Source organism: Polistes fuscatus, unplaced genomic scaffold (genome assembly GCF_010416935.1).
Source record: "Polistes fuscatus isolate 324 unplaced genomic scaffold, CU_Pfus_HIC Scaffold5, whole genome shotgun sequence".
NCBI classification, from domain to species: Eukaryota; Metazoa; Arthropoda; class Insecta; order Hymenoptera; family Vespidae; genus Polistes; species Polistes fuscatus.
Genome location: NW_025113129.1, coordinates 1,090,641 through 1,114,572, shown reverse-complemented (window position 1 = coordinate 1,114,572; position 23,932 = coordinate 1,090,641). Strand labels below are relative to the sequence as shown.

Below are 23,932 nucleotides of genomic sequence, written 5' to 3'. Positions count from 1 at the left end.
TAATGGTGGTGGTGGTGGTGGTGGTAGAAATGGAGATGGAATAGAAACGGCGGTAGTAGAATCCGCAATTATTCAATTGCCTTCTCTCGAATTGTTCTGTGCAGTTGAGCCTCTCCTCTTCCCCCTCGTCCACCTCATCATCCTCCTCCTCGTCCTCCTCCTCTTCCTTTTCCTCCTCTTCTCTATCTTCTTCGACTAAACGAGACACTTGTTTTCAAACGAGTCGAAACACTGGACAGGAGACACCCGAATCACAACCTGAAATTGATATTTTTCGTTTATAAAAAAGAAAATAATAATATTTTGATATGTATATATGTATGTAATTGTAATGTTGAATTGTTTAGAAGATTAATTTGTTCGAGATAAGAGTCGTTGATAAGTTAGTGAATGTTTGGAGAACGTTTGGAAAACATTGGAACAACGATATGGATGGTTCGATGGAACGAAGAACATTCGACCTGGTCGATAGCATCGTTTTCATCGGGATGCTAGGTGTATCTGCATTAGTTGGTGTTTATCAAGGTTATATGTCACGACAGAATCCTGATGCTGTTAGAGAATACCTCGTTGGCAGTCAAAACATGTCTATTTTTCCGATAAGCATGTCACTCATAGCAAGGTATTATTTTGTCGTATATTATTCTATTTTTTTGCTTCATAATCAACTTCACATTGCTAAATTATATATATTTATATATATTTATATATATTTTTAAATATATATTTATATATTTTATTATTTTGTTTCATAATAAACTTTGTTGCTAAATTATTTATAATATATTTATATATATTATTTATATATATTTTTAAATATATATATATATATTTTATTTTTTTGCTTCATAATGAACTTAGTTGCTAAATTATATATATATTTTTAAATATATATTTTTAAATATATATTTTTAAATATATATTTATATTTTATTTTTTTTGCTTCATAATGAACTTAGTTGCTAAATTATATTTATATATATATTATTTATATATATTTGTAAATATATATTTATATTTTATTTTTTTGCTTCATAATAAATTTAGTTGCTAAATTATATTTATATATATTATTTATATATATTTTTAAATATATATTTATATTTAATTTTTTTGCTTCATAATGAACTTAGTTGCTAAATTATAGTTATAATATTTGTTATTTTTCAATAATTATATGGAAGTCATTTTAACTTAATTTAATTAAGTTCAATATTTGATCTTTTAAATTTTCTCTAAACATGAGATATATGACTTACGAACATATTTATTTCGATAAGCATGTTCCATATTCGTCAGGTAAAATTCTTAATATCTTATTTACTTTTCTTTTTTCTTTTTCATTATAAAAATCTTTCGATCATGGCCTAGTTAAGGGTAGGTAGAACGTATTTCCTATAAGCATCGTTCTTTCATCGTTAAATAAAAAAAAAAAACTCGAGAAGTAATTTACTTTTTAATCGGAAAAAAAATCTTTCCAACGTATCTTTTCATTTCCTGCTTTAAAACTATCAATCAACGTTTCGAAACATCAGAAACTTCGTCGTCTCGATCAAATCGACATTGCAGATGTTCCGTGTGATTCTTGAAAAATCTTCATACCGATTTATATATATAAATACACATGTTTCATTATATATTAATTATTTAATTATGTGTTTCAACCCTTTGAATGATTTATTTTCAAATCTACACGAAAGATTTCGATATAAATTCATAGATAAAAAAAAATGTTTAAATATTTAAAAGAAAAGATAAAAATAAAGGTAGAAATATGTCAACCTATAATAACCTAAATAATTTCATAACAAATTGAAACCAGTCATTTGAAATACTTTGTTAACCGGAAGTTTAGGGCGCATAAAACGACGACATTCGTCTCAATTGACTGTCAAGGTTAACTAGCAGTAAGATTGTAATTATTAATACTCTTGGCATCTCTCTTGCATTCAAATAAGGATAGATAATATATATATATATATTCAAGCAAAAGTCATTAACTAACAATTATGCTAATCTGAGTTACATTACTCGTTGAACGAATTTTTAATGGTTCTTTTTTCTTTTCCTTTCCTTTATTTTTTATTTCTTTTTTTTGGTAGTGAAAAGTATACATTTCGTTAACGCTTCTTTTCTGTAACAAAATAAATAACAAACCTTAAAAAATCGAATCACGATTTGACACGAGATTCAATATAAACCTAAACGAATAATGATATACTTTTTCCAGTTACATTTCCGGTATTTCGATGCTCGGATTACCCGCAGAGATGTACGTTTACGGAACACAATTGTGGAGTATCGTTATTGCTGATTTCTTCGTTTCCCTTACAATGGCCGTAGTTTATTTGCCAGTTTTTTACGGACTTCAAATTACCTCCTCTTACGAGGTAGAATTTTTATTCTCCTATAATATTAGTTTCTCTACCCCCGTTAACGAAAAATATTGAAAAAAAGAAAAACAAAAATGATGAATTCATTGAGTTCTTCTTGCAGTATCTGGAATTGAGATTCAATCGTATGGTCAGGCTCATGGGATCGATCATATTCATTATCAAAATGGTAAATTATTCTAATCCAGTTGCTGACTGGATAAATTCTTATCCTCTAAAAGATAAGTAATAGATTCGCGTACTTACTTGTAGCTACTTTACATACCATTGGTGATATACGTACCGGCACTAGCGTTCAATCAAGTAACCGACATTAATCTTCACACGATAGCACTTTTGGTCAGCATTGTTTGCATTTTCTACACTACTTTGGTAATTTTCTTTTTCTTTTATTAAGTTATATATCATTTTACTCTAATAAAACATATATACACATATGATAAATAAATTTAATAACAGATCTTTACGAGATTTATTATTCAATAATTGGATTGGATTATAATTTAATTATTTGCTTACATTAGATGGAAAATAAATCGTGTTATTATATGTTTAACAAACAACCTCATCGAGTAAATTCGAATTTTGTTTTGTACGATTGTACCACCCGATACAATCCTATGAAAACAAAGTTATAATCCATACCCCAATTACATGGATACACTCTGTATAATTTTTAATCAAAAACAACAATAAGAAAAATGTTGGGTTAAATATTACATACAAATGTTAATCATTTAGGGTGGTCTGAAGGCTGTTGTCTGGACGGATACAATTCAAATAATGGTTATGTTCGGTAGCGTGATTACTGTTGCGGTATTGGGTACCAACAAAGTAGGTAGTGTCTATGAAGTTTGGAGAAGAAACTTTGAAACTGGAAGAATAGAATTTTTCAAGTAAGATATGTTAAATAATTAATGAAAAAAAAAAAAAAAAAAAAAAAGAGAAGAAGGAAAATGAAAAATCGAGTAGTCCTTTACTTCCTTTAAATCTTCTGTTGAATATCATTGTTACGTTGAACAATCGATTGTGATATTTTGTTCACGTGCTACAATTACAAAAAATAGCCTACAAATTCGATTTACGATACGCAATGATTTTTCCGTAGTCGCTTCTTCTTTCCATTACCTATAGCATGGACCCGGATCCTACTGTGAGGCATACTTTCTGGACCGTCGTTGTTGGTAATTACCTGAATTGGCTGGCCACTTGTTCGGTTAATCAAGCAATGGTGCAAAGGTGTCTGGCAATGCCCAATTTGAAAAAATCCAATATGTGAGTTAATTAACAATCTTATTGCAGTTTTATATTATTTTAACGTTAATATTTCAAAAACTGGTGTGTGTACTTATGTACGCACGTAAGAAGTTATACTTCTTTGCCGTACCAAAACGAATATAACATCAATAACCTCAAAAATAACTTCAAAAAAAACTTCAAAGAAAAAAAATAACTTAAAGAAAAAAATAATTATTATTATATATATATATATAAGAAAGAATAAAAAAAAGAAAAAGAAAATATCAAATATAGATATCAGCCCACACTAAATATAGGAGAGATATATCGAATTACTTCACGCGTCAACAGCCATGGCGCGGTTACAGCATTAGTTCTCGCTTCGATCATTTAAGTAAAGCAGCGCTGAGTACGATTAGTATTTGGATGGGTGTCCCGCTTGAGAAAAAAAGGGGGGAAGAAGAAAAGAAGACAACTTCATGCCGTATACTTGAAATAACTTTGCCGCGCGTCTTAAATACCGAAAAACTTCATGGTGTCGTTTTTCCAAACGCTCGGAACAAAATCACTCCCTATTACATTTTCCCCAACGCGTCAAAAGAAGTATAACTTCAATAGATACTTAACATTAATTTAATCCGTGCATTGAATATTAAAAAATCCGTGATCTACTTATCGCATCCCCGTTATTTATTATTCTTTTTTTTTTCTTAGAACGATCATGATAATGGCTGTTGGTATAGTAACAATTGTTTCCTTATGCTGCTACACCGGAATTGTTATTTTCGCAGCATTCTACAAGTGCGATCCCATATCAACGAGGGTAAGGTAGAAGCATGTTTGGAAAACATAGTTTCAAACTTAAACTACGTTTCAATTTCCATACCTAAGCGAATAGTATTACTTGTGTCCTGTGTAATACTTGTTAGAAAATATAATTACGTTACCGTTACCGTTACTTTACACGCGAGCTATGTATGTAATCTCATTTAAAAACATTTAACATCGTTTGTTCGTTGTGTAATGGATGGAAAATTGAATTTTTTAATACTATAGTGTTCGTGTACTCGTTATTCGTTCTTATTTATTTTCTATTAAATAAGGGACATTAATTTATTATTATTATTATTATTATTATTATTATTATTGAAGCAAAAGAAATAATCAAAATTTTCTTAGATTCATCGTTCCGATCGAATTTCTCATTGATCGGTATCAATATCGTTTCTTTTTTGTTGTTTTTCTTTTCCTTTAACTCGTAATCAGAGGAGTAAAAATCGAGAAGTATCTCGTATTTCAGCAAATACGGAAACCCGATCAGTTGTTGCCGTACTTTGTGATGGAGATAGCACGATCGATACCTGGTTTACCTGGTCTCTTCGTTTCTGGAGTTTTCAGTGCTGCTCTCAGGTAAAAAATAATAGCAAAAAAAAAGAATATATATTAATACACGGTATTTTCAATTGAATTGTTATTCAAACACATTAAAAACCACAATTTTTTTTACAAAAAAAAATAATTATATTAATTAATTAATGAAAATTCTCTTAGCACAATGTCAACCGGTTTGAATTCATTGTCCGGCGTTATTTACGAAGATATAATAAAACCCTGCTTGAGAAAACCAATGTCTAACGTTGGTGCTAGTAGAATAATGAAATTAATAGTCGTTGTTATTGGTATCATTTGCGTTGGATTGGTTTTCTTAGTTGAAAAACTCACCACCTTGATTCAGGTAATAAATTAAAATGATATTAACGATAACGTCCGAATTATATTGAATCATCCTACATTGCAATTCAAAAAAAAAAATAAAATAAAATAAACAAATCTCTTTTTATGTTGCAGGCTGGTAAAAGTTTATCGGGTATAACAGCTGGTCCACTTTTAGGAATTTTCACGTTGGGCATGTTTTTTCCATTTGCCAATTCTACGGTAATTGTTGATTAAATAAATTTTTCGTTTATCAAATCATTGTGTCATTGAACATTGTCAAATATTCAATTGTTCAAATTGTCAATTAATAATTACGTTATCACCAATCGAGGAATAGTATCACCCCTCTTTTGATGAATTTCAATTTTAATTTCAATTTTAATTTCAATTCGATCGACGATCGAAATTATATCAAAAGTTAATCAATTTTATGAATTTTTGCTTTAAATAATAAGAGAACGAAAAAAAATCAGTGCAAAGCTATAAATGCTAATGATCATCGAACGAAATGATCTTTGCCAAACACTCCCACCCCCCTCCACCCCCACCCCTATTATTTACATCGAATTATGCGTGTCTACTATCTCATCTTTATTTCTTTCTTTCTTTTTTTTTTCTTTCTTTTTCTTTAAGGCAAATGCATTAAAGCTGCTGCTTCGTTGGAATCTATAGAATCCCTTCTCTGTGCTGAGCTTTCATTCGATTTGAAATGCTAATAGTCCTTGCACCATTTGTCGAAGCTCCCCAACTCGAAACCTGTAGATACAGTTAGAGTCATAGAAATATTCGGACATTTCATTTTAAATTGAATCTCACACTTTTCTCTCTCTCTCTCTCTCTCTCTCTCTCTCTATTAAATTTCGCAAATTCCTCGAAATTTGTACGAGAGCATACGAACGACAAAAAATTCGACTAAATTTTGTTTCTTATTTTATTATCGATACCTATCCTTTTCTCCACCCCCGAAACAAAAATATCTTAAAATTCTTAACACAAGTGTTATTATACTTCATTTTTAAAAAATGTCCAAATATTTTGTCGATTATCCCGTTATCGCGTTTATTTTCTGTATTCACGCGTGTTAATAGAAAAAAATATTAGAATTCCTTTGGGAAAATTTAAATAACATTTTCACATAGAAGATGTGTGTATGTGTGTGTGAGTATTTAAAAATATATCGAATATTTATTATATAAATCGAAACTAATTTTACTAACAATCTAATAATTAATTTAATATAGCTATTGATTATTAATTTTATTTGAACAGGGTGCATTAATAGGTGGTATAATCAGCTTAAATTTAGTTGCTTGGATATCATTTGGTACCCAAGCTGCCATTTCGAATGGTAAAATAATCTTCACGGAAAAACCAGTTTCCGTGGATGGATGTATCGACACGTTGAAAATTACAGCAGCAAATGTGACGGTTATCGTTGAAAATGCAGTCAGGTCATTAACGATTAATTACATTAGACACGAAAATGCAAGCTAATATACATGGTGTCCTGTAACTGGTGTCGTCGTTGTTGACTAAGCTTGCAACTATGAAAACTAAAACTTTTGTTCGATAAGCAATAAATTCGACAATGTTTTGTGAACATGTTCGAACAAATTATTCGAACTGAAATTGAATTAAATTCAACGTGTACTTAAAAACAAATTTTTTAAACTTATTTTTCTCGAAAACAAATTCTATTCTCCTACATTTTTTCGATTTATGTTAATTTTTCCATGCAGATTAATCGCATGTATCACAAGTTACAAAACACCCTGTATAATTTTACGTATATGCATATGTAAAAATTATGTTTACATTTTTATCATTTTTTTTTTTTATAATTAATTAACGAAAAATCGTATACTTGATGAAATTTTGCAGAGAGCAACCATTCTTTTTATATCGAATGTCCTATTTATGGTACACATGGGTGGGATTTCTTACAGCGATTTTAATCGGCGTTATCGTCTCCTGGATCACTGGCCCGAATAAATACAAAATAGGAGATATAAAATTATACACGCCTGTCATACACGGTTTCTTACGTTCTAAAGTTTCTAAAAAAAGGGTATGTAATTATGTATATTCATTTCTTGCTTTATTTCTTTCCTCGTCATTCATTCCTATACATATTTTAATACTTACAAAATTAAACTTATTTTTGAATATATATTTGAAACTGTGCTGACTACTTCAAAATGGCTATAATTATTTGTATTATATATTCGTTATATATCCACATACTATCAAACAATCACATATTATTAAATCGGTTGAGTATTAAATCTTGATATTTCTGTATACGTTTATGTTATTATATTTCAAAAAAAAAAAAAAAAAACTAAAAAATTGATACAACTAAATTATTAGTTTTTTAAATTAAATCACCATAAATATTTATCAAAATAAATTTAACTTTCAAATTATCAGATTCAAACATTTGTTGTCGTTGTTGTTGTGCTGTGTTATACCACCAATCGATATTATTATTGTGTATATATACAAATTTTAATTTTGTTTTTTTTCTGTTCTTTCAAATCCTCAGAACAAGATGGAACTTAAAAGGAGAGGAGCAGGAAGGAAAGACGTACATCAGTCAACAGGATGTTAGCGAATATCTTGTATTCTAAATTACATAAGTAAATACCATAAATTCAGACTGTGATTTTCTAGTAATCGCGATGTTTTTCTTTCCATTTTTTTTCCCCCCGTTTAATTATCGCTCGCTAAAGACATTATTATAATATATAGTCCTCAATATGACGCATTTTTCTTATCCGCAAAAAGAATCTTTCACGGGAATTATTTGAATTCCAAAAAACCATGTGGTCGATGCGTTTTTAAAATGATTATAAAAAATAATTACTTATATTTTTAGATTAAAGAATTTATCTATGAGATTAGGCAATGATTAAATCGTTCATTCGTTTCGAGTAAATAATAAATAGGATGTTTTTTATCCGATCTTTTTTCTTTTTTTTTTTAATTAATTAATTAATTAATTAATTATCTCTTAATATCTTTTTAATACAAACAAATTGGTTTTATTTTATTTGCATACTATCATGCGTCAAACAGTCAACGTTACGATTACGATAATCTTATTGTCGTTTCTTATTTTGTAAATGTGCGTGCCATAAAATTTCCTAGGTGCTTAACTTTTACATTATTCATTCCGTAATATTATTGTTATTATTAATAATAATAACAATCATTATAATAATAGTACGAAAATGTTAAGACTACGTTATAGAGGATGCTCATCGTTTCAATGAATTTTTCAGTACAAGTATATATGATTTATGTTATAGCTGCTATCATATACAGATCATATTTGACGAATATAATTCTCACATACTGTACAGTTTTTATTTCAAAATATGCAGTTAAGTTTCGATGATTTAACCTTCTCGTATCATTACAAGTTAAAAATACAATTGCTATACAATATAATTTGCAGGACTTTTAAATCACAAACAATTTTAAATTTCCTGCGACTACATAATTTTGATATGCTAAATGCACACATATACATGGGATATACGTATATTTACTATACGCATTTAATATTATTGCATATGACAATCGAAGAGAATTCTTGTAAAATTATCTTCTTATTTTTTTTTTCTCTTTTTTCTTATTTTCCTTTCAATAGAAGTATCGATACAAAATAATCAGCTAACATATAAGAAGAAATAATCTATTTTTGAAAAACAAAAAAAAATAACAAAAATGTAATAACACAAATGTCATTAATAAGAGTCAGAAGCACATAAAGAACATCTTCCTCGTATAACAAAAATAATATATATCCTGATTAAAAACGAGAAAGCCTTTAATACCACAGAGCTGAGGCTCTTTTTCTTTTTTTTCATTTTTTAGAAAAATATGAATTATCATATTAGTAATAAAATAGTAAGATCTAAGAAGTAAGTGGTGACATGCCAATAGTCCTAGGATCCTGTTGACCTGGTTGGGTAGGAGGAACTGGTTGAGGACCAGTTTCTAAATTCTTAAGAAGTTGATTTAACCAGTGTTTGGTTGACGCATCTTCTTGTAAACAAGTTGCGAAGGTATTGTCTCTTAATTGATCTGGTAAACATTGTCTCAGCGCTAGTAAAGCTCTACAAATAAAAAAATATCTTATTATATGTCGCATATTGCTAAAAAATAATCAAATCTTACCTAGGATTATCGGAGAGTCTTAAATAACATCTGACGACGTGTTTTAATAATCTTGCGGAAGGATCTTTGGCCAATGATAAAACCATTTTTCCTAATATCATAGCGACATGGCTAAACCTATCATAGGTTTGACATATATAAGAAAGACCGCTGTCATCCAATAAAATCTTTTGTAGGATGAAAGTGGCAACGGTTTTGCTCAATTCCGAACCACTTTCCATGATTCTCAAACAAAGCGGAATTATTTCAGTGGTCAATAAAAATGTTATAACTTCCTGTTCGTCGGTTTTAACCAACGCACCTATCACACCCAAGCTCGTTAATCTGAGATACTCGAATGGTCTTGTTTTGCTTACGGTATGTAAGAACGGATAGAGAAACAACGGAACGTGTGCCTGAAATTGAAAAATGTTATGATTTATTATTGCAATTAGAATTTAAAAGATTTTTTATAAAAGTATATATTTAAGAAGTGTACTTGAAGAAATGCAGATCTCGTATCCGGATGACTTGCAACACATTGTAACAGCGCAAGTGCATTACACACACGATTGCTCTGATATGCAGTTAAAGTTGCTGGATTAATAGCTGGATATATATTAATAATTTCTTGTAAAAGAGATGCTGTTGTACCAAAAGAATGCCATAACATTGGAGCTAAGTCTGGTACTACTTCACGTTTTTTACTTAGTTCCAAAAGGGCATTTTCTCGTGTTTCAGGATTAGATAGTTCAATGATCCATGTGTAAACTTTTTCACGATCCACACTTGATTGCAATGCTGCCGGGCTTTGTTGAGAACTCATTTCAATATTCTCTTTGTATATATATGTATATATATATATATATATTTTTTTTTCTGTATGATTTACTTAAATTTAAATTACTTTCAAAAATCGAGCGATATAAAATTTAATTTTATTCAATTCAATAAAATATTTTGCATTTAAATAAGAAATCATGTGATTGCGACACGCTACATGCTTTTTTTTAACGTTGATTTGAAATATGTATAATGTTGTATTTCTTTTTTTTTTCCTTTTTCCTTTAACGTCGATAAATACAAAATAAATTAATATCACTTAATAATTAATTATCACATTCAATCACATTACAAATCAGCACACTTTTTTATTTTATATCACAATATTTTCCCGGTTATTCCAGATAATCTTTTGATTTTCTTTGACTCGGTTATTATGACTTTTATAGGTTAAGAACGATTAATTTGATAAGAATATATCGGAACAATCGATAATCGAACCACGTGAAACGTTTAACTTGTTCGTTTAATGAAACTTTTAAAAAAGAGTATATAATTTTACGCGGTATATAAAAGTAAACATAAAATAAATATCCTTTAAAGTTATTCACCGATTTTTTCGTTCAAAGCTTATATTATTTCAGCGCCACGTACAGACATGATATGAAATCGGCATTATAGTAGTACGAAATTACCAAAACGTGGCCAAAAGTAGAACAAAAAAGTTGTTTTCTTTTTTCCTGAAATTGTTAACCTTAAAAATATGTTTAATGGAGCCCGTAATGGCTCTTTTAATTGTATAAAATAAACAAATGTTTATGCACGATTATAAATTTTCAGTTAAAACAGTAGCATAGAATGTATAGTACGTTCGATTTATTGCTATCAGAAAGGAACCATTATTTTAAACAGATATTCAAATTATTATTGTCCCTCATCATGCAGATCAGTGTTTATGTTATGTAGGTTATGATATTCTTATTGTTAAACATACTAGTAATCGAGTTAGTATGTTTTCGTTTATTAAACTGACGTGTTAAATTTATTATTATAGATAGTCGATATTAAAATCATTTCTTTATCGGTTATGGTATAAAGAAATCTTCTGTTATTACCGATGCAGATATTCCTTACTCTTTCTACTTTTTTTTACTATTATTTTCATAAAAATCAAACTATTAATTTATGATGTTGTGCTCATTTTAGACATTAGATTTATTGGCCAGTTTACTTCATTCCATTTGTGTTTTGTGCAGGTATTATACAACTTGCTTTTTTTATTAATTTAATTTTTTAATGCTATATTTTATATACCATCAGCACTAGGCACTTTCTTTACTATTCTTTAAATATATATATTCTTTTTTGATATTAAAATGCAATGGCTTCATTACCAAGATTTTTTTCAATTTTTCTATACTTACCTTCAAAGATGCGGTTAGATAAAATGCAATTAAATAAAATTATTTACAATTGAAAACTTAAAAGTGATTAATCTTGTACGCTAATATATGTTACTATGAGTAAAATGTGTTATCTATATATGCGCTATTATGTATAATAAAACAACACAACATAGAGAAACGCATTATTGCATTGCATAAAAGTATACACGTATTTATGATTGCGCTATGTGTAATTTTAAATTCTATATTATATGATGCAACTATAAATATTGTTTATATATAATCTAATTTATTATTTTTATCTATTACACTATTTTCACATTCAATATGTAAATTAATATTCTTTTTAATTTACTCATAATTACATATTTTCGCAGTGAATACAAAAAATAGTTTATTTTGCTTATGTATTCCATATTTTCAATTGATACTTCATTGTATCTCTGCATTTTACAATAGATAAAAATATAATAAACCGCATACAATGTTTGGTTTTTATAAGAAAAGTATTAATACTTTTAATACTTCTAATACGTATACAAGAAATAAAGGATTATTTAATTGAACAATTACAATGAATCATTAACTTTCACAATTATCTATAAAGGAACCACAGAAGCAAGAAATGTACATCATGAATTTTGATTTATTAAAGACAATTATAATAGAATCTAAGACCGCTCGGAGTTTTAACAAATTTTAATATCCAGCACAACACGCTCATTTATCAAATACTGAATATTTTCGTTTTTTTTCTTTTTTGTTTTTTTTTTTTCACAACTATAGTACAATATATTTGTATATAAATGGTTAAGAAATTAATAGGTAAATATATTCTATTGTAGAAATACATGTTTTTCTCAAATATGAAGAAGTTACATTAATATATAGGTTTATTCGTGTGTGTATGCACATACTGCATTTATATATATATATATATATATATATATATATATATCTTGTGGAGATATGACTTACAAAATAATAATCAACATCAAATTATTTTTCTTTTTTGTTTTTTTTCTTAAATAGTTCTAGAAAATAATTTAACCAGAATGATTGTTAATGTTGTTACAAAATATATTTATTGTATAAACCTACACTCCTTACATCTATTTAAAAAGTATGTAAAATATAACACACTGATCTATATATTTGAAAAACAAAAATAATAATAAAAAATAATAATAAAAAATATATTATGTGTTTTATGAAGTTATAAGAAGTGTAGAGATCATAAAAATAATGTTATTTAGAAAAAATATTAGCTATAGAAATAGTCTGACGAATAAGTTAACAATATAAAAATTTCCTTTTTTTATTGCAATGCACTTTCTTTATATTATGCATAGCTCCACAGTACAGATAATAAAATGTCCATTATTTCCGGGGGAAACAAAAAGAAAGTTTTTACAAATGTATGAAAATATTGCCCTTATCTTCTTCAATAAAGAGATACCAAACGACACGTGTTAAATAATAATAAATTTTTGTTTTGTTTGAAATTTGTGATGCATTTGCACAATCGTCTAGATTTTGAAACTAATTAAATATAATATTTAGTATACACACAAAAATGTATTTATCTTATTTAGATACATTAATGTGTGTGTTGTGTGTTTGTTTATATACATGATTACTAGTAAATTTGTTTGAATTAATAGTTAACTTAATATAACATATTTCATACTAATACTAAATCAAGCATTATTTATCTTTTTTACTTAATTCATCTTTAGAACGATCTTTGACAGAGCGTTGGTTTTTATCTTGAACTAATTGATCTTGCATTTCACCCGAAAAACCAAATTCGTTAACTCTCGTATGATCAGTCTTATATATCCATCTCTGGTATAAAAATATGAAGAAAACTATATCATCCCGGAAGCAGCCAATTCTATAAAGTGTTGGCATTTTAATAACAAATGCAAATATATCATCGATAAAAGTATTAAGGAATTTATATGACATCATGCGCCAAGGAAGATGAGCTACACTTTTAAGTTTATAATTAATAAATAATTGTGGTGTCATCATGATAAATCCAAATGTTAGTAAAAATCCGTATAGCATATTCAATATCCACGAATACCATCCCTTATGTTCTAAATACATTAAAGAATAAATTGCATAACCTCCTAAGAGCGGATAAAGAGCCCATGATAGATATTTAAATGCGAGTCTATCATACTCTTTAGTGGAAGATTCCACGTATGAACCTTTATCGTGAAAGGATATTTTTGGAAAGACTTTAAACATTTTGGACTGTCTATCAACATTAATATCAACGACTTTGTTAATTTTCCATACTTCGATGCACAAACCTATAGCACAGCTAATTCGCACTACTGTATTAGTTTCGTTATCTAATACGTAAAGTAGAATAACAAGTGATTGAAAAACATTGAAAAAGACAGATCGTACTGATAAACCTTCCAAAGATTTACGATTATTCCAAAATTGGATATCTAAAAACAGATAAGTCGATGTTAATAAATCATAATTAAATATAATATGTTAATAGAGATTGATATTAACTTACCACTTTTAAATGCTAAAAATTCAAATACACTATGTAAAATTGATACAATTATAGTTAATCCCAGTAAATAAATATTCGTTTCTAATAAAGTTTCTTTCAAAGTATCTTGATCAGTATCATCCTCGTCAGACATGTCTCCTAAAAAGAAATCAAAAATAGTTCCATCAGTATTTATCAGATTTAATTAACTACATTTAAAATGATGCTTTTATTATCGCATACCCATAAACGATGTCCATTTGTTTCTCATAGATTGTGCTACATAGATTTGCCATTTGAATAATGAAAGAGGTTGATATACCAATCTGAGCTCTAATTCTTTAACAGTATTGTTTAATGGTTGATAATCACGTTGCATATTCCAAAAATCATTCATGAATATAACTGGTCTATAATATGATTCTCCGGGAAGGAAACTTATATCTATATAATAATATTATTAATAAATTAATTTCATAGATATTTAAAAAATACTCGATATATTTTCTCAAAAACAAAGACTTATATGTACAAATTTTATTCTACATTTCTGACTTAATTTTTCATGTAGAATCATCCCAATTGTTTACACGTTACTGTTTTTGATTAATAGAATTAAATATTACTCACGTTCATCCAAAGGTTGTGGTACTTGTCCAGCCATCCAATTTGTTTGGTCAGTTACTAAATTAATAGTTAAATTCGGATGCCAATGGGAGATGTATTCTTGATTCATTATCTCGGCTTTCTATCAAGATCAATATTCAAAAGTTAAACATATAATTACATACATTAAACATATAATGTTCTCTACGCGTTAGTAATATTACTTATTATAATTAAATAATAAAATTCGGATTATATTTACTTGTAGTTGTTCTTGAGTAGCTGTCGTTTCACCGGTTAATAAATTATGTTTCTTTTGATATCGAATTTTTTTAAATTTAACTAACATTTTTTTAGCATATGACATTTGCTCACCGGCAAATGCATTTTTTCCAGCTTTAGGATTAGGAGATTTACCAGTTTTAGTGACATATACATGCAGATAAATGGTACCATTATTTAATAGTTTATGTGACGGAGTAAAACGTTTATTGAGAATTCTAGAACCGTCATTATCTGTGCCACTAAACCAATCTCCATAAATCAATCCTTGTTCAAACCATATTAAAGCATTTGGGTCATCAAATTTTTTAAAATCTTCATCTTCTGACATATAAACGTGTAGATCAAATAATGTCCAGTTCTTAAATATATTTATTGCATGTATTTTTGGAACATTATTGCCACTGTTAGATATCTGAGTATTGTCCGTTTGGGGACGCCTAAATAGAGAACTGATGAAATAAATAATCAGTGCTCTAATTATTAAAGATTTTGTTATTGCAAAGAAGGATTCTAAATGGGTAGGTTGATATTTCTTTCTTTGCTCATCTACCTCTGCATTAACCTGTAAAAAATATTAAAATTCAAAATTATTACTTGTTTTTATCTTTATATATTATATATATGCGCATGTATGTACGTGTGTGCAAATGAAATGAAAGAAAAAAGAAATAAGATTTCATAACTATTGCACATTAACACAATAAAATAAATGAATTATAATTTCATATTAATGAAATAATATTTCTTTCGATGTAATTTCGAATTAAAATTACATTTTTTATAAAAAAAAATGAAAAAAATTAACGGGAAAAAAAGAAATTAAAAATGTTTGTCATTCTTAAATAAAATTGTTGATAAGTGTCCATTGTCAATGGCGTCATCAAAATACAATGATTTAGAATACAAGTTGTCAACGTACATCTCTCTCTTCGTTATTCAATTCGGTTGCAACTAAGTCACCATTTTGCTGATTATTATCCATTTTTTCTGTTACATCTACTTCTGCTTGATCAAACTCGTCATCGATACCACCCACCATCGCAGACCAGCTTTTAATAAAGATTAGAATCTACTTTCTGTGTGAATCTATGATGCCTATACTACTGCTATCTGGTATTAGTTTTTCATACTATGAATATATATAAAAGTATATGTACATGCATGTATATATATATATGTATTTGTATAAAATATGCTGAGTCAAAAATGTCGTCACTTGTCAAGATAAGTATTATTATTTTAATGTAACATTAATTTTTTACTATATATATGTATATGTATATATATATATATGTATAAATGGAAACGTAACAAATTACTAAATAATATGCTTTAGTTCATGTTAGCAAACCATTCACCATGAAATTATTTATTTATCACTAATATTTCATTCAAATTATTTGCCTCTATTTAACAATCTAATGTTGTTAGACCTGAATTATGTAGACTACTGTTACTAACAAAACTTTATGCTAATGCAAAACCAATACTTCATTACTTTCTCACAAATGTTTTTTTACATTGAAAATATATTTTATAAATATATTGTTAGAAATATATATTAAAAATATATTGCACATTTTTTTTGTTAACTTATATATATATATATATATTTTGTTGATTATTTAATGGCATTATTATGCAATGTTTGTGTTTAAGTATAATTTTGTATTTTTAATTCATATTTTTAGTACCAACTATTTCATTGTTTAAATGTTGGCATCTTTTAATATTTAGTATTTTATTCTATTCATATTATAATGGTACTACATACTCCATGCTTAAATAATTAATTTCATTCCTTTGTCTTATAATTTATAATCTTTTCTGAAACTAACCTCTAAAATCAAATTTTTGTAGATTAAGAAAATATATAGTTTACATTCTATTATTTACAATATAAAGATAATTCTAAATATTAGCAGTGTAATATGAGAGAATTATTGTTTTACAATATTTAAAAATGTAAGATGAAAAAGATTATATTATATATGACAAAGCGTAACTTTTATAAGATTTTTTGAAAGTTAGAACTGAGGAAGTTAAAAAAGGAATTGAGGAAGAAATTTAATAATTAACGCACTGTACTCTCATACATTTTTTTTATAAAGATATTATACTTAAGTTAATACACAATTTACATCATACGGTTATATATTTTTATTTTAAACAGATACTTAACGCTAATTCTAAATTTACTCCGTCCATCTATGTGAACAAAGTTGATTCGTACATACATAATACAATCTCATTTCTTCCTCAGCTCTTCTAGTTTGAGCTTGAAAAAATACAGCTTCCCTGTGATTACATTTAGGACACGGATGGTCTTCCGTTCTTGGTAAAGTAGGATCAGATATAACATCAGCAACGATATGTGTCAATTCACTAAAGTTGTAAACAAAGAACATAATATTTTACAAAATCTTGCAATAAAATCAATTATAAAATAAACTTTTAGAAATATAAATTAATACTTACTCAATTTCGTGCATAATTTTGTTTACATATATACAGTTACTGTCAGCTAATTGTTTGAAATCACAATTTCTGCACTGAAAATGTAATTTTTATTTAGTGATATTCTGAATGAATAATTTAATAATACAATATTATTGAATTTAAAGAAAAGAAAATTATACTAACTGCATACATAAGTACTTTATTTTCTTTATCTTCTTTTGGATATAACATATTATTACATTCTTGACAAAATCTGATTCCTACAAACCCAGGACCATCGTCGTGTGTATCATAACCTGTTACTTTTGACATTATTATTAATATTTTATTAAACAGTTAGAATAATAATGATAGATCTTAATAAATTTCTTTTTGTATAACACTTTACGTGAAACACCAAATTTATTTTGCGTTTTTAATAATATTGTACATATATTTTTGTTCATAAAATTTCGTTGCAAGATTTAAACAATTTGACTACTAGATGGTACGATCACTTCTGTATTTATTTAGTAAGTTTATGTCTGCTTGAGTTTTGTGCAGTCTGCTTTTTCATAAATAATTTTTATGCAGTTTTTACAAATTTATCATTTTTATAACCAATCACAAATAAGCATTTTTAAGTAAGAAAATTAGTTTATTGTAGTTGAATGCACAAATGTCCAATTAGAATTGACGTTCATTTTGATTGGTTCAAATATTTTTTCATTCTCACGCTCAATAATAAAATAATATTTCCAAGATAATTATAAGAATTAGTAATTTTATTGTTTGCTATGACTTACAAAAAATATATCACAATTTTTCAATAATAACTCAAGTATAATAAAGCGTTATTTGGTTATATTACGTATATAAAATGTAATATTTTTCATAATTGTTTGACAAGGATTGCTATTGGTAAATTTCAAATTGGTATAATCATGTAAGAAATATTGTTTATATTGCCTTTATAATATTATATTATAACATAACTTATTTTTAATGAAAGGTTAGAAATAGTATGTTATCTTTAACTATGCAAAATTGGTAAGAAAGATGTAATATATTCTTAGTTACACAAGTACTCCTTCATAAAATTCTTAAAATTATTTTGATTATTGTTCTGCGCAATGACGGCTGCGCATTGTACGTATATAAAATTGCATATTAAATTTAATCGCATTACTTAACTTATCGACCAAATTGAATATATATAAATTGTATCGCAGTATAGCGATCATGTTAAATACAAATAACGAAAGAAAATGAAATTTATTGAGATATTATAGCTCATCGAAATTTTAGTAACTATGTGATGGAGGGATTAGTTGGTAATAATGTCGGAAGGTGCGCTAGTGTTCCACTAAGCTACCCCCAGTCTTACTACCCCCACCCTTCCGTTTCAGCTCCCCTAGCTAGTGCAAATCTCGACGGATGAATGTTTTCTTAAGGGATTCTTCCCGAAACCGACGCGAAATTATAAGAGGAGTCATCTGAGGCTTAGAATTGTGAGTGAAATATATTTTATTAAAATAAATCATTTATCATGCCGATTAGATATTCTTCGATTCATACCACTTTGGTTTCATAAACTAAGAAGAAACGTGATACTTGTGTTCAAGGCGTTCCTGGGGGGTGATGGTACTCACGCCGACAGCGTCTCCCACAAAGATTTCACCATTTTTCAATTAACAAAAAAATTGTCTGCGTCGCACACACGTCACAAATTCTTCGGTTAACCTGTCGGCTGGTACGCTTTGAACACGTGATTACGATAAATGCCGCGCAAGTAGAGCTTTCATTTCAAAGTTATTTTTATGGGGATTATCGTTTATATATAAGGACTGATTTGTTGTTTTGTTGCATGCTCTAACTAACGTTCCTTATAGATTTTTCTTACTACTCTTTTCCGGTCCGGTTCACTTTCATTGGTTTATAAATCGCGTTAAGGTGATTATAAATTCCAATTTGAATAAAGATTAGTTGCACATTTTATATAACTTAAGAATAGTCTGTATCTAAGTGTAGTTTGATATATATTGTTGTTACCACAGTTTCTCATATATTCGACAGCCATATTGTACATTTTTTTAACGATGCTGCCGCGTTTCTCGTTAACCTATTCTTGTTTATGAGTACTCACTTTCTCTCCTCTTAAAATTATCTCCCTATTATCTTTTTATAAATAATATATCTTAAGATATATTTTATAGGAAATGCTAATTTATGCTAATTTATCCTTATTTTATAGTTTAATCAATTATGTTAATTTATATCTTTTATTTTATTCATTTTTTTGTATTTAATTTAATTTAATCAAAGGTATATATTTTTTTTATATATAATATTTTATATTCAAAGGTTTATAATATAACACTTTTCTTATATATATTTTTATTTAAAGAAAGTTTCCTTTGTTAAGTCTCTGAAATAAATTCATTAACAATAAAATGTACTAACTTAAGTTACAATCGGTTTTTAGTTTACTATTATGTATGATTTACACACATTTTACATACATTTTATCATCGGTTATGAATTACATGAATGATATTGTGATCGATAAGTCTATATATTTAGAATATACAACTAATTAATCATTGCGGCTTATAACAAAAGCATATCCTTTATTAATAATATTGCTCTTACATATTATTTTATATAGTTTCTGTTTTAATTGATTTATGATTGGCTTTAACAGGCTTCCTTCAAGTTATTTTACCACAATCATGGAAAGCGGAAGTAATTTGCCTAGTCCAGGCAATTACCCTGGTGGTAATCGACAACAATTTTGTGTATCATGGAATTCTCATCAGTCGAACATGCACAGTGCTTTTCCAAAGTTATTGAGCTCGGAACAATTCGTCGATGTTACTTTAGCTTGTGATGGTGGTTCTATAAAATGTCATAAAGTGGTATTATCCGCCTGTAGCGATTACTTAGAACGCTTGTTGCTAGAAATTCCGTGTACTCATCCTATTGTTTTTCTGAGAGATATGAGAATGTGGGAACTTCAAGCACTGGTCGAATTTATGTACCGTGGTGAAGTATATGTTGAACAACAACAACTTGCTAAATTGATGCAAGCTGCAGAAGTCCTACAGGTATGGGATAAATAATGCTATGATAAATATCAAAATACTTTAAAAAATAATATCATATGTATATTTAGTGGAAATTAATTAAGAAAAAGAAGGATCAACTAACTTTACAAAAATTGTATTACTAGGTTCGTGGCTTATCCACTCAGGGAAGTGATAGTTCTTCAATCGAGAGTAACTCACAACAAGATTCTAATCCACCAATCACTCCATCAACGCCAACTCAACATGATGTACCTCAATTCAAATCAGAAGATGTTCCATCTAACGACGAAGGAAGCTCAAGCTTTTTGGAGCCTACCTCAGTTCCTGGATCTAGTACAGGAAACGTTACATCTCAAAATAATACTCCAACTTCGCAAAATCCAAATTCATCTAATTTTATGGAACACAGTGAAGCATTACAACATTTGGAAAAAGCCCTTAGCGCTTGCGAAGCTACTCTTACGGAAACTCAGGGGATGGTTAAAATGGAACCAGACGAACAATTTTCTCAGCAACAGGATGTTAAACCTTATTCCATCACTATGGTACGAAATAGTAACTGCAGCAATCCCAGCAGTCCGTATCCTGCTATAGAAGGTAAAAAGAAGTATCGATTAGAAAATTTCCTAGGATTTATTAGATTTATAGTATTTATTGTATTCTATATATCAATAATATTATCCATTGACAGGCTATCAAAGACGACAAAGACGTTCTGAAGAAGAACTCAGACAAGCTTCGGACATGGTTGCACGTGGCATGACATTTCAAGTTGCATCTGAAAAATATAATATACCAATCAGTACGATTCGTTTCTATATGGTTAGGAAGGGAATTTTACAAAGGCGAAAGCGTGGCCGTGGTTCAAGCAACCTTGGAGTAAACAGTCAACCTGAAAGCCCTGCAAGCCCACCATATCATATGATAAACTACCGTTTACCAGACAGCCTAAATTCCAGCCTACCGTAGTGCTATACCAAAAGTAGTGAGTTTTTAGATTTCAGTTGAATCGAACAAATTATTTGTCGCTAAAGTTAGAGCTGTTCTGGACCGTCATCCTTTCCTTTTAAACTCTTTATGAGTTTTCTCTTTATCCGTATATTATTTTACAATACCTACGATGTTAAGTATAAACGCGGTATGCAGGCGTTAATAAGAGTATCTACTACTGCATAAAACTCGTGCATTTATTTTAAATTTTCATATATGAATTTTTTAAACGCATGCACTATATATATGTATTTATATACATATATATGTATGTGTAAATGTATATATATATGTATATATTTATGTATATATAGAAATATAATACGTATGTGTATAATATTTATAAATAGGGTTTTGAACAGCTCTTTTCCATGTATATAAATTCCATATGTGAACGTTCGGACACAGCATTAAGCTAAGCAAGTATTTTCTCCATAAGATATAAAGTTCTTCAATAGCAATGCACGAGATGAACTCAGTGTTTTCCAAAAGACTGATCGCATCCGGTTCTTTTCAGTACAAAGCATCATAAAAACATAGTTTTTCTTGCGCAATTTTAGGATCATAATTTAGGTGACATCTCACATTAAATGTTTGTCACACATTTGTTAAGTAAAAGAACATTTAACATTTATATATTTTTAAACGAGCATATTTGCACACTATAAGGATGCAGTTATCAGAGATCGAATGTTTTGGATCATAATTAAATATTAATAATAATATTAATTGCTAATAAATTTATTCACTTATATCTTATATAGTTATATAGAATATAAATATTGTTTTGCCCTCGCGCCATTTCCTTTATTTCATATATGGTACCTATTGAATGCAATTAACATATGTTCGCAAATATATGTATATATATATATATATATATATGTATGTATAAATATATATATGTATATATATATATACAAACACATACACGCGAGCGCGTGCGCACACATACGATATGGTAAAATATAGTTTGATAACCATTATCCTCTTGTGCTGTGGTCGAACATAATTCATATGGTTCCTTTCGGGCCGTGTTCCGTTCTTCTACTTAGTGACCAATATGGCCTGCAAATGTGGATAGGGTAAAAAATTTAATTTCAAGTGCTACTTATTCATCATTTTAACAGGCATTATTATGATAAAACCTTTACTAAAGTTCGGATATATAATATCAAGTGAATAATATTTTTTTAATGACTTCAAGACGTTTTTGATACAATAAGTTTGTAGTATAAGTTATTTTTTATTACATTATATTTATATAATTCAGCAATATGCATATTATTATCTTAAGTCATGGCATCTGTACGCCGTTTATACATATATAAACGTACACATATATACGTATATATTTAAATATATATATATATATATAGGTATGTATATATATGTATAATATATACAGAAACACATCATGTATATGTATATATGTCGAATTTTGTCTCATTGTGTATGATTATGTTTGAATAATTTATAGTAACGGTAATGATAATAATAATTATAATTATAATAATAAAAATAAGAATATTAATGATATCGATAATGATAGTAATAATAAAGAAGCTTCTTCACTTTTGTTGGGCACAATAATAACTTTTATGATCTGGTAACAAGCGATGTACAAAGATCATAAAGTTTTATCCATAAGTCACTATGTTCAAGACTGGTAACACGTGGCGCATATAATAATCATCTGAAATCGTAGACATTGCAGCTCTTATAATCTATTATACAAATATTTTTGTAGACATCTTTATCAAGGAAAGTTTCTTCTTTCTGCCTGTATTTTACATACCTTGATCATCTATAACAATAAGAGAACCGGTATTTGTTCAAAGTTTACCATTTAACTTTGTTAAACATCACAGGACATGAGAGATCATGACATAAGTAGTATAATGCTTTTTACATGCTAGTGTACAAATAACAATGTTTGTAATCGTCGATAAGAAACCACCAGTTTTCATAAAAGTGATGTCGCATAATAATCATCACTTTTTTAAATACTGGTTTTGCCTTGTCAAAAAGAAATTTTCATTGTATAACAACAGCTATGGCGCATATATGACGCAATCGTACAGTGTATTGCCTTTGTTAAATAGCATTTTGGATAAAGCCATATTTTTCCATGCGATGCAATAATTCAGCAAAGTTAAATAACAATAAATGAAAAACAGCCTAAAATAGGAAAGAGTGCCAGATACATAAATGGACATAAACAATAAGAGATGCCATGCTTAAAATTTATCAGCACTTACGACATAGTTGCCTGCTTTTCTCCTGCTTTTATATAGAGAA

At 28.1% G+C, this 23,932-nt stretch overlaps 5 protein-coding genes across 6 annotated transcripts; 2 read left to right on the top strand and 3 right to left on the bottom strand.

The window, feature by feature from the left end:
- The first annotated feature begins 72 nt into the window (after positions 1-72).
- LOC122522420 (sodium-coupled monocarboxylate transporter 1-like) lies at positions 73-8,024 on the top strand. The gene is made up of 13 exons (XM_043643511.1): positions 73-622; positions 2,231-2,390; positions 2,497-2,562; positions 2,646-2,765; positions 3,135-3,289; positions 3,528-3,668; positions 4,347-4,455; positions 4,933-5,042; positions 5,184-5,367; positions 5,481-5,567; positions 6,618-6,799; positions 7,230-7,416; positions 7,894-8,024. The coding sequence occupies exons 1-13, from the start codon at positions 429-431 to the stop codon at positions 7,957-7,959; spliced, it is 1,761 nt and encodes a 586-aa protein (XP_043499446.1). The 5' UTR covers positions 73-428; the 3' UTR covers positions 7,960-8,024.
- On the bottom strand, positions 7,954-10,982 carry LOC122522421 (CCR4-NOT transcription complex subunit 9). The gene is made up of 3 exons (XM_043643512.1): positions 10,012-10,982; positions 9,534-9,928; positions 7,954-9,472 (listed from the first exon to the last, which is right to left on the bottom strand). Exons 1-3 carry the CDS (start codon positions 10,336-10,338, stop codon positions 9,271-9,273), a joined length of 924 nt encoding a protein of 307 aa, XP_043499447.1. The 5' UTR covers positions 10,339-10,982; the 3' UTR covers positions 7,954-9,270.
- Positions 10,983-12,329: 1,347 nt separating this feature from the next.
- Positions 12,330-16,235, bottom strand: LOC122522417 (cleft lip and palate transmembrane protein 1 homolog). Its single transcript, XM_043643505.1, has 6 exons — positions 16,033-16,235; positions 15,091-15,675; positions 14,853-14,970; positions 14,466-14,666; positions 14,244-14,381; positions 12,330-14,169 (listed from the first exon to the last, which is right to left on the bottom strand). The coding sequence occupies exons 1-6, from the start codon at positions 16,150-16,152 to the stop codon at positions 13,409-13,411; spliced, it is 1,923 nt and encodes a 640-aa protein (XP_043499440.1). The 5' UTR covers positions 16,153-16,235; the 3' UTR covers positions 12,330-13,408.
- Positions 16,236-17,198: 963 nt separating this feature from the next.
- On the bottom strand, positions 17,199-18,313 carry LOC122522419 (DNA-directed RNA polymerase II subunit RPB9). Its single transcript, XM_043643510.1, has 3 exons — positions 17,757-18,313; positions 17,592-17,665; positions 17,199-17,498 (listed from the first exon to the last, which is right to left on the bottom strand). Exons 1-3 carry the CDS (start codon positions 17,883-17,885, stop codon positions 17,309-17,311), a joined length of 393 nt encoding a protein of 130 aa, XP_043499445.1. The 5' UTR covers positions 17,886-18,313; the 3' UTR covers positions 17,199-17,308.
- Positions 18,314-18,403: 90 nt separating this feature from the next.
- On the top strand, positions 18,404-21,900 carry LOC122522418 (broad-complex core protein isoforms 1/2/3/4/5). Of its 2 annotated transcripts, XM_043643507.1 has the most exons (5): positions 18,404-19,063; positions 19,178-19,305; positions 20,257-20,659; positions 20,785-21,238; positions 21,333-21,900. In XM_043643507.1, exons 3-5 carry the CDS (start codon positions 20,285-20,287, stop codon positions 21,608-21,610), a joined length of 1,107 nt encoding a protein of 368 aa, XP_043499442.1. In that variant the 5' UTR covers positions 18,404-19,063; positions 19,178-19,305; positions 20,257-20,284; the 3' UTR covers positions 21,611-21,900. The 2 variants fall into 2 exon arrangements, with proteins under 2 accessions (XP_043499442.1, XP_043499441.1); XM_043643506.1 differs by lacking the exon at positions 19,178-19,305.
- Positions 21,901-23,932: the final 2,032 nt, after the last annotated feature.

Bases quoted from the DNA above. Each gene is read 5' to 3' on its own strand.
- LOC122522417 (XM_043643505.1), bottom strand. From the start codon at position 16,152: ATGGTGGGTGGTATCGATGACGAGTTTGATCAAGCAGAAGTAGATGTA. The intron at 14,667-14,852 runs GTGAGTAATATT...ATTATTATATAG, and splicing joins ACCACAACCTTTGGATGAAC to ATATAAGTTTCCTTCCCGGA. The intron at 14,382-14,465 runs GTATGCGATAAT...ATTTCTTTTTAG, and splicing joins CAAATGGACATCGTTTATGG to GAGACATGTCTGACGAGGAT.
- LOC122522419 (XM_043643510.1), bottom strand. From the start codon at position 17,885: ATGTCAAAAGTAACAGGTTATGATACACACGACGATGGTCCTGGGTTT. The intron at 17,666-17,756 runs GTTAGTATAATT...TTACATTTTCAG, and splicing joins ATAAAGTACTTATGTATGCA to TGCAGAAATTGTGATTTCAA. The intron at 17,499-17,591 runs GTAAGTATTAAT...TTACAACTTTAG, and splicing joins AAAATTATGCACGAAATTGA to TGAATTGACACATATCGTTG.
- LOC122522421 (XM_043643512.1), bottom strand. From the start codon at position 10,338: ATGAGTTCTCAACAAAGCCCGGCAGCATTGCAATCAAGTGTGGATCGT. The intron at 9,929-10,011 runs GTACACTTCTTA...TTTCAATTTCAG, and splicing joins CGAGATCTGCATTTCTTCAA to GCACACGTTCCGTTGTTTCT. The intron at 9,473-9,533 runs GTAAGATTTGAT...TTTTATTTGTAG, and splicing joins AGACTCTCCGATAATCCTAG to AGCTTTACTAGCGCTGAGAC.
- LOC122522418 (XM_043643506.1), top strand. From the start codon at position 20,285: ATGGAAAGCGGAAGTAATTTGCCTAGTCCAGGCAATTACCCTGGTGGT. The intron at 20,660-20,784 runs GTATGGGATAAA...TTGTATTACTAG, and splicing joins AAGCTGCAGAAGTCCTACAG to GTTCGTGGCTTATCCACTCA. The intron at 21,239-21,332 runs GTAAAAAGAAGT...ATCCATTGACAG, and splicing joins TCCGTATCCTGCTATAGAAG to GCTATCAAAGACGACAAAGA.
- LOC122522420 (XM_043643511.1), top strand. From the start codon at position 429: ATGGATGGTTCGATGGAACGAAGAACATTCGACCTGGTCGATAGCATC. The intron at 2,766-3,134 runs GTAATTTTCTTT...TTAATCATTTAG, and splicing joins GCATTTTCTACACTACTTTG to GGTGGTCTGAAGGCTGTTGT. The intron at 7,417-7,893 runs GTATGTAATTAT...TCAAATCCTCAG, and splicing joins CTAAAGTTTCTAAAAAAAGG to AACAAGATGGAACTTAAAAG.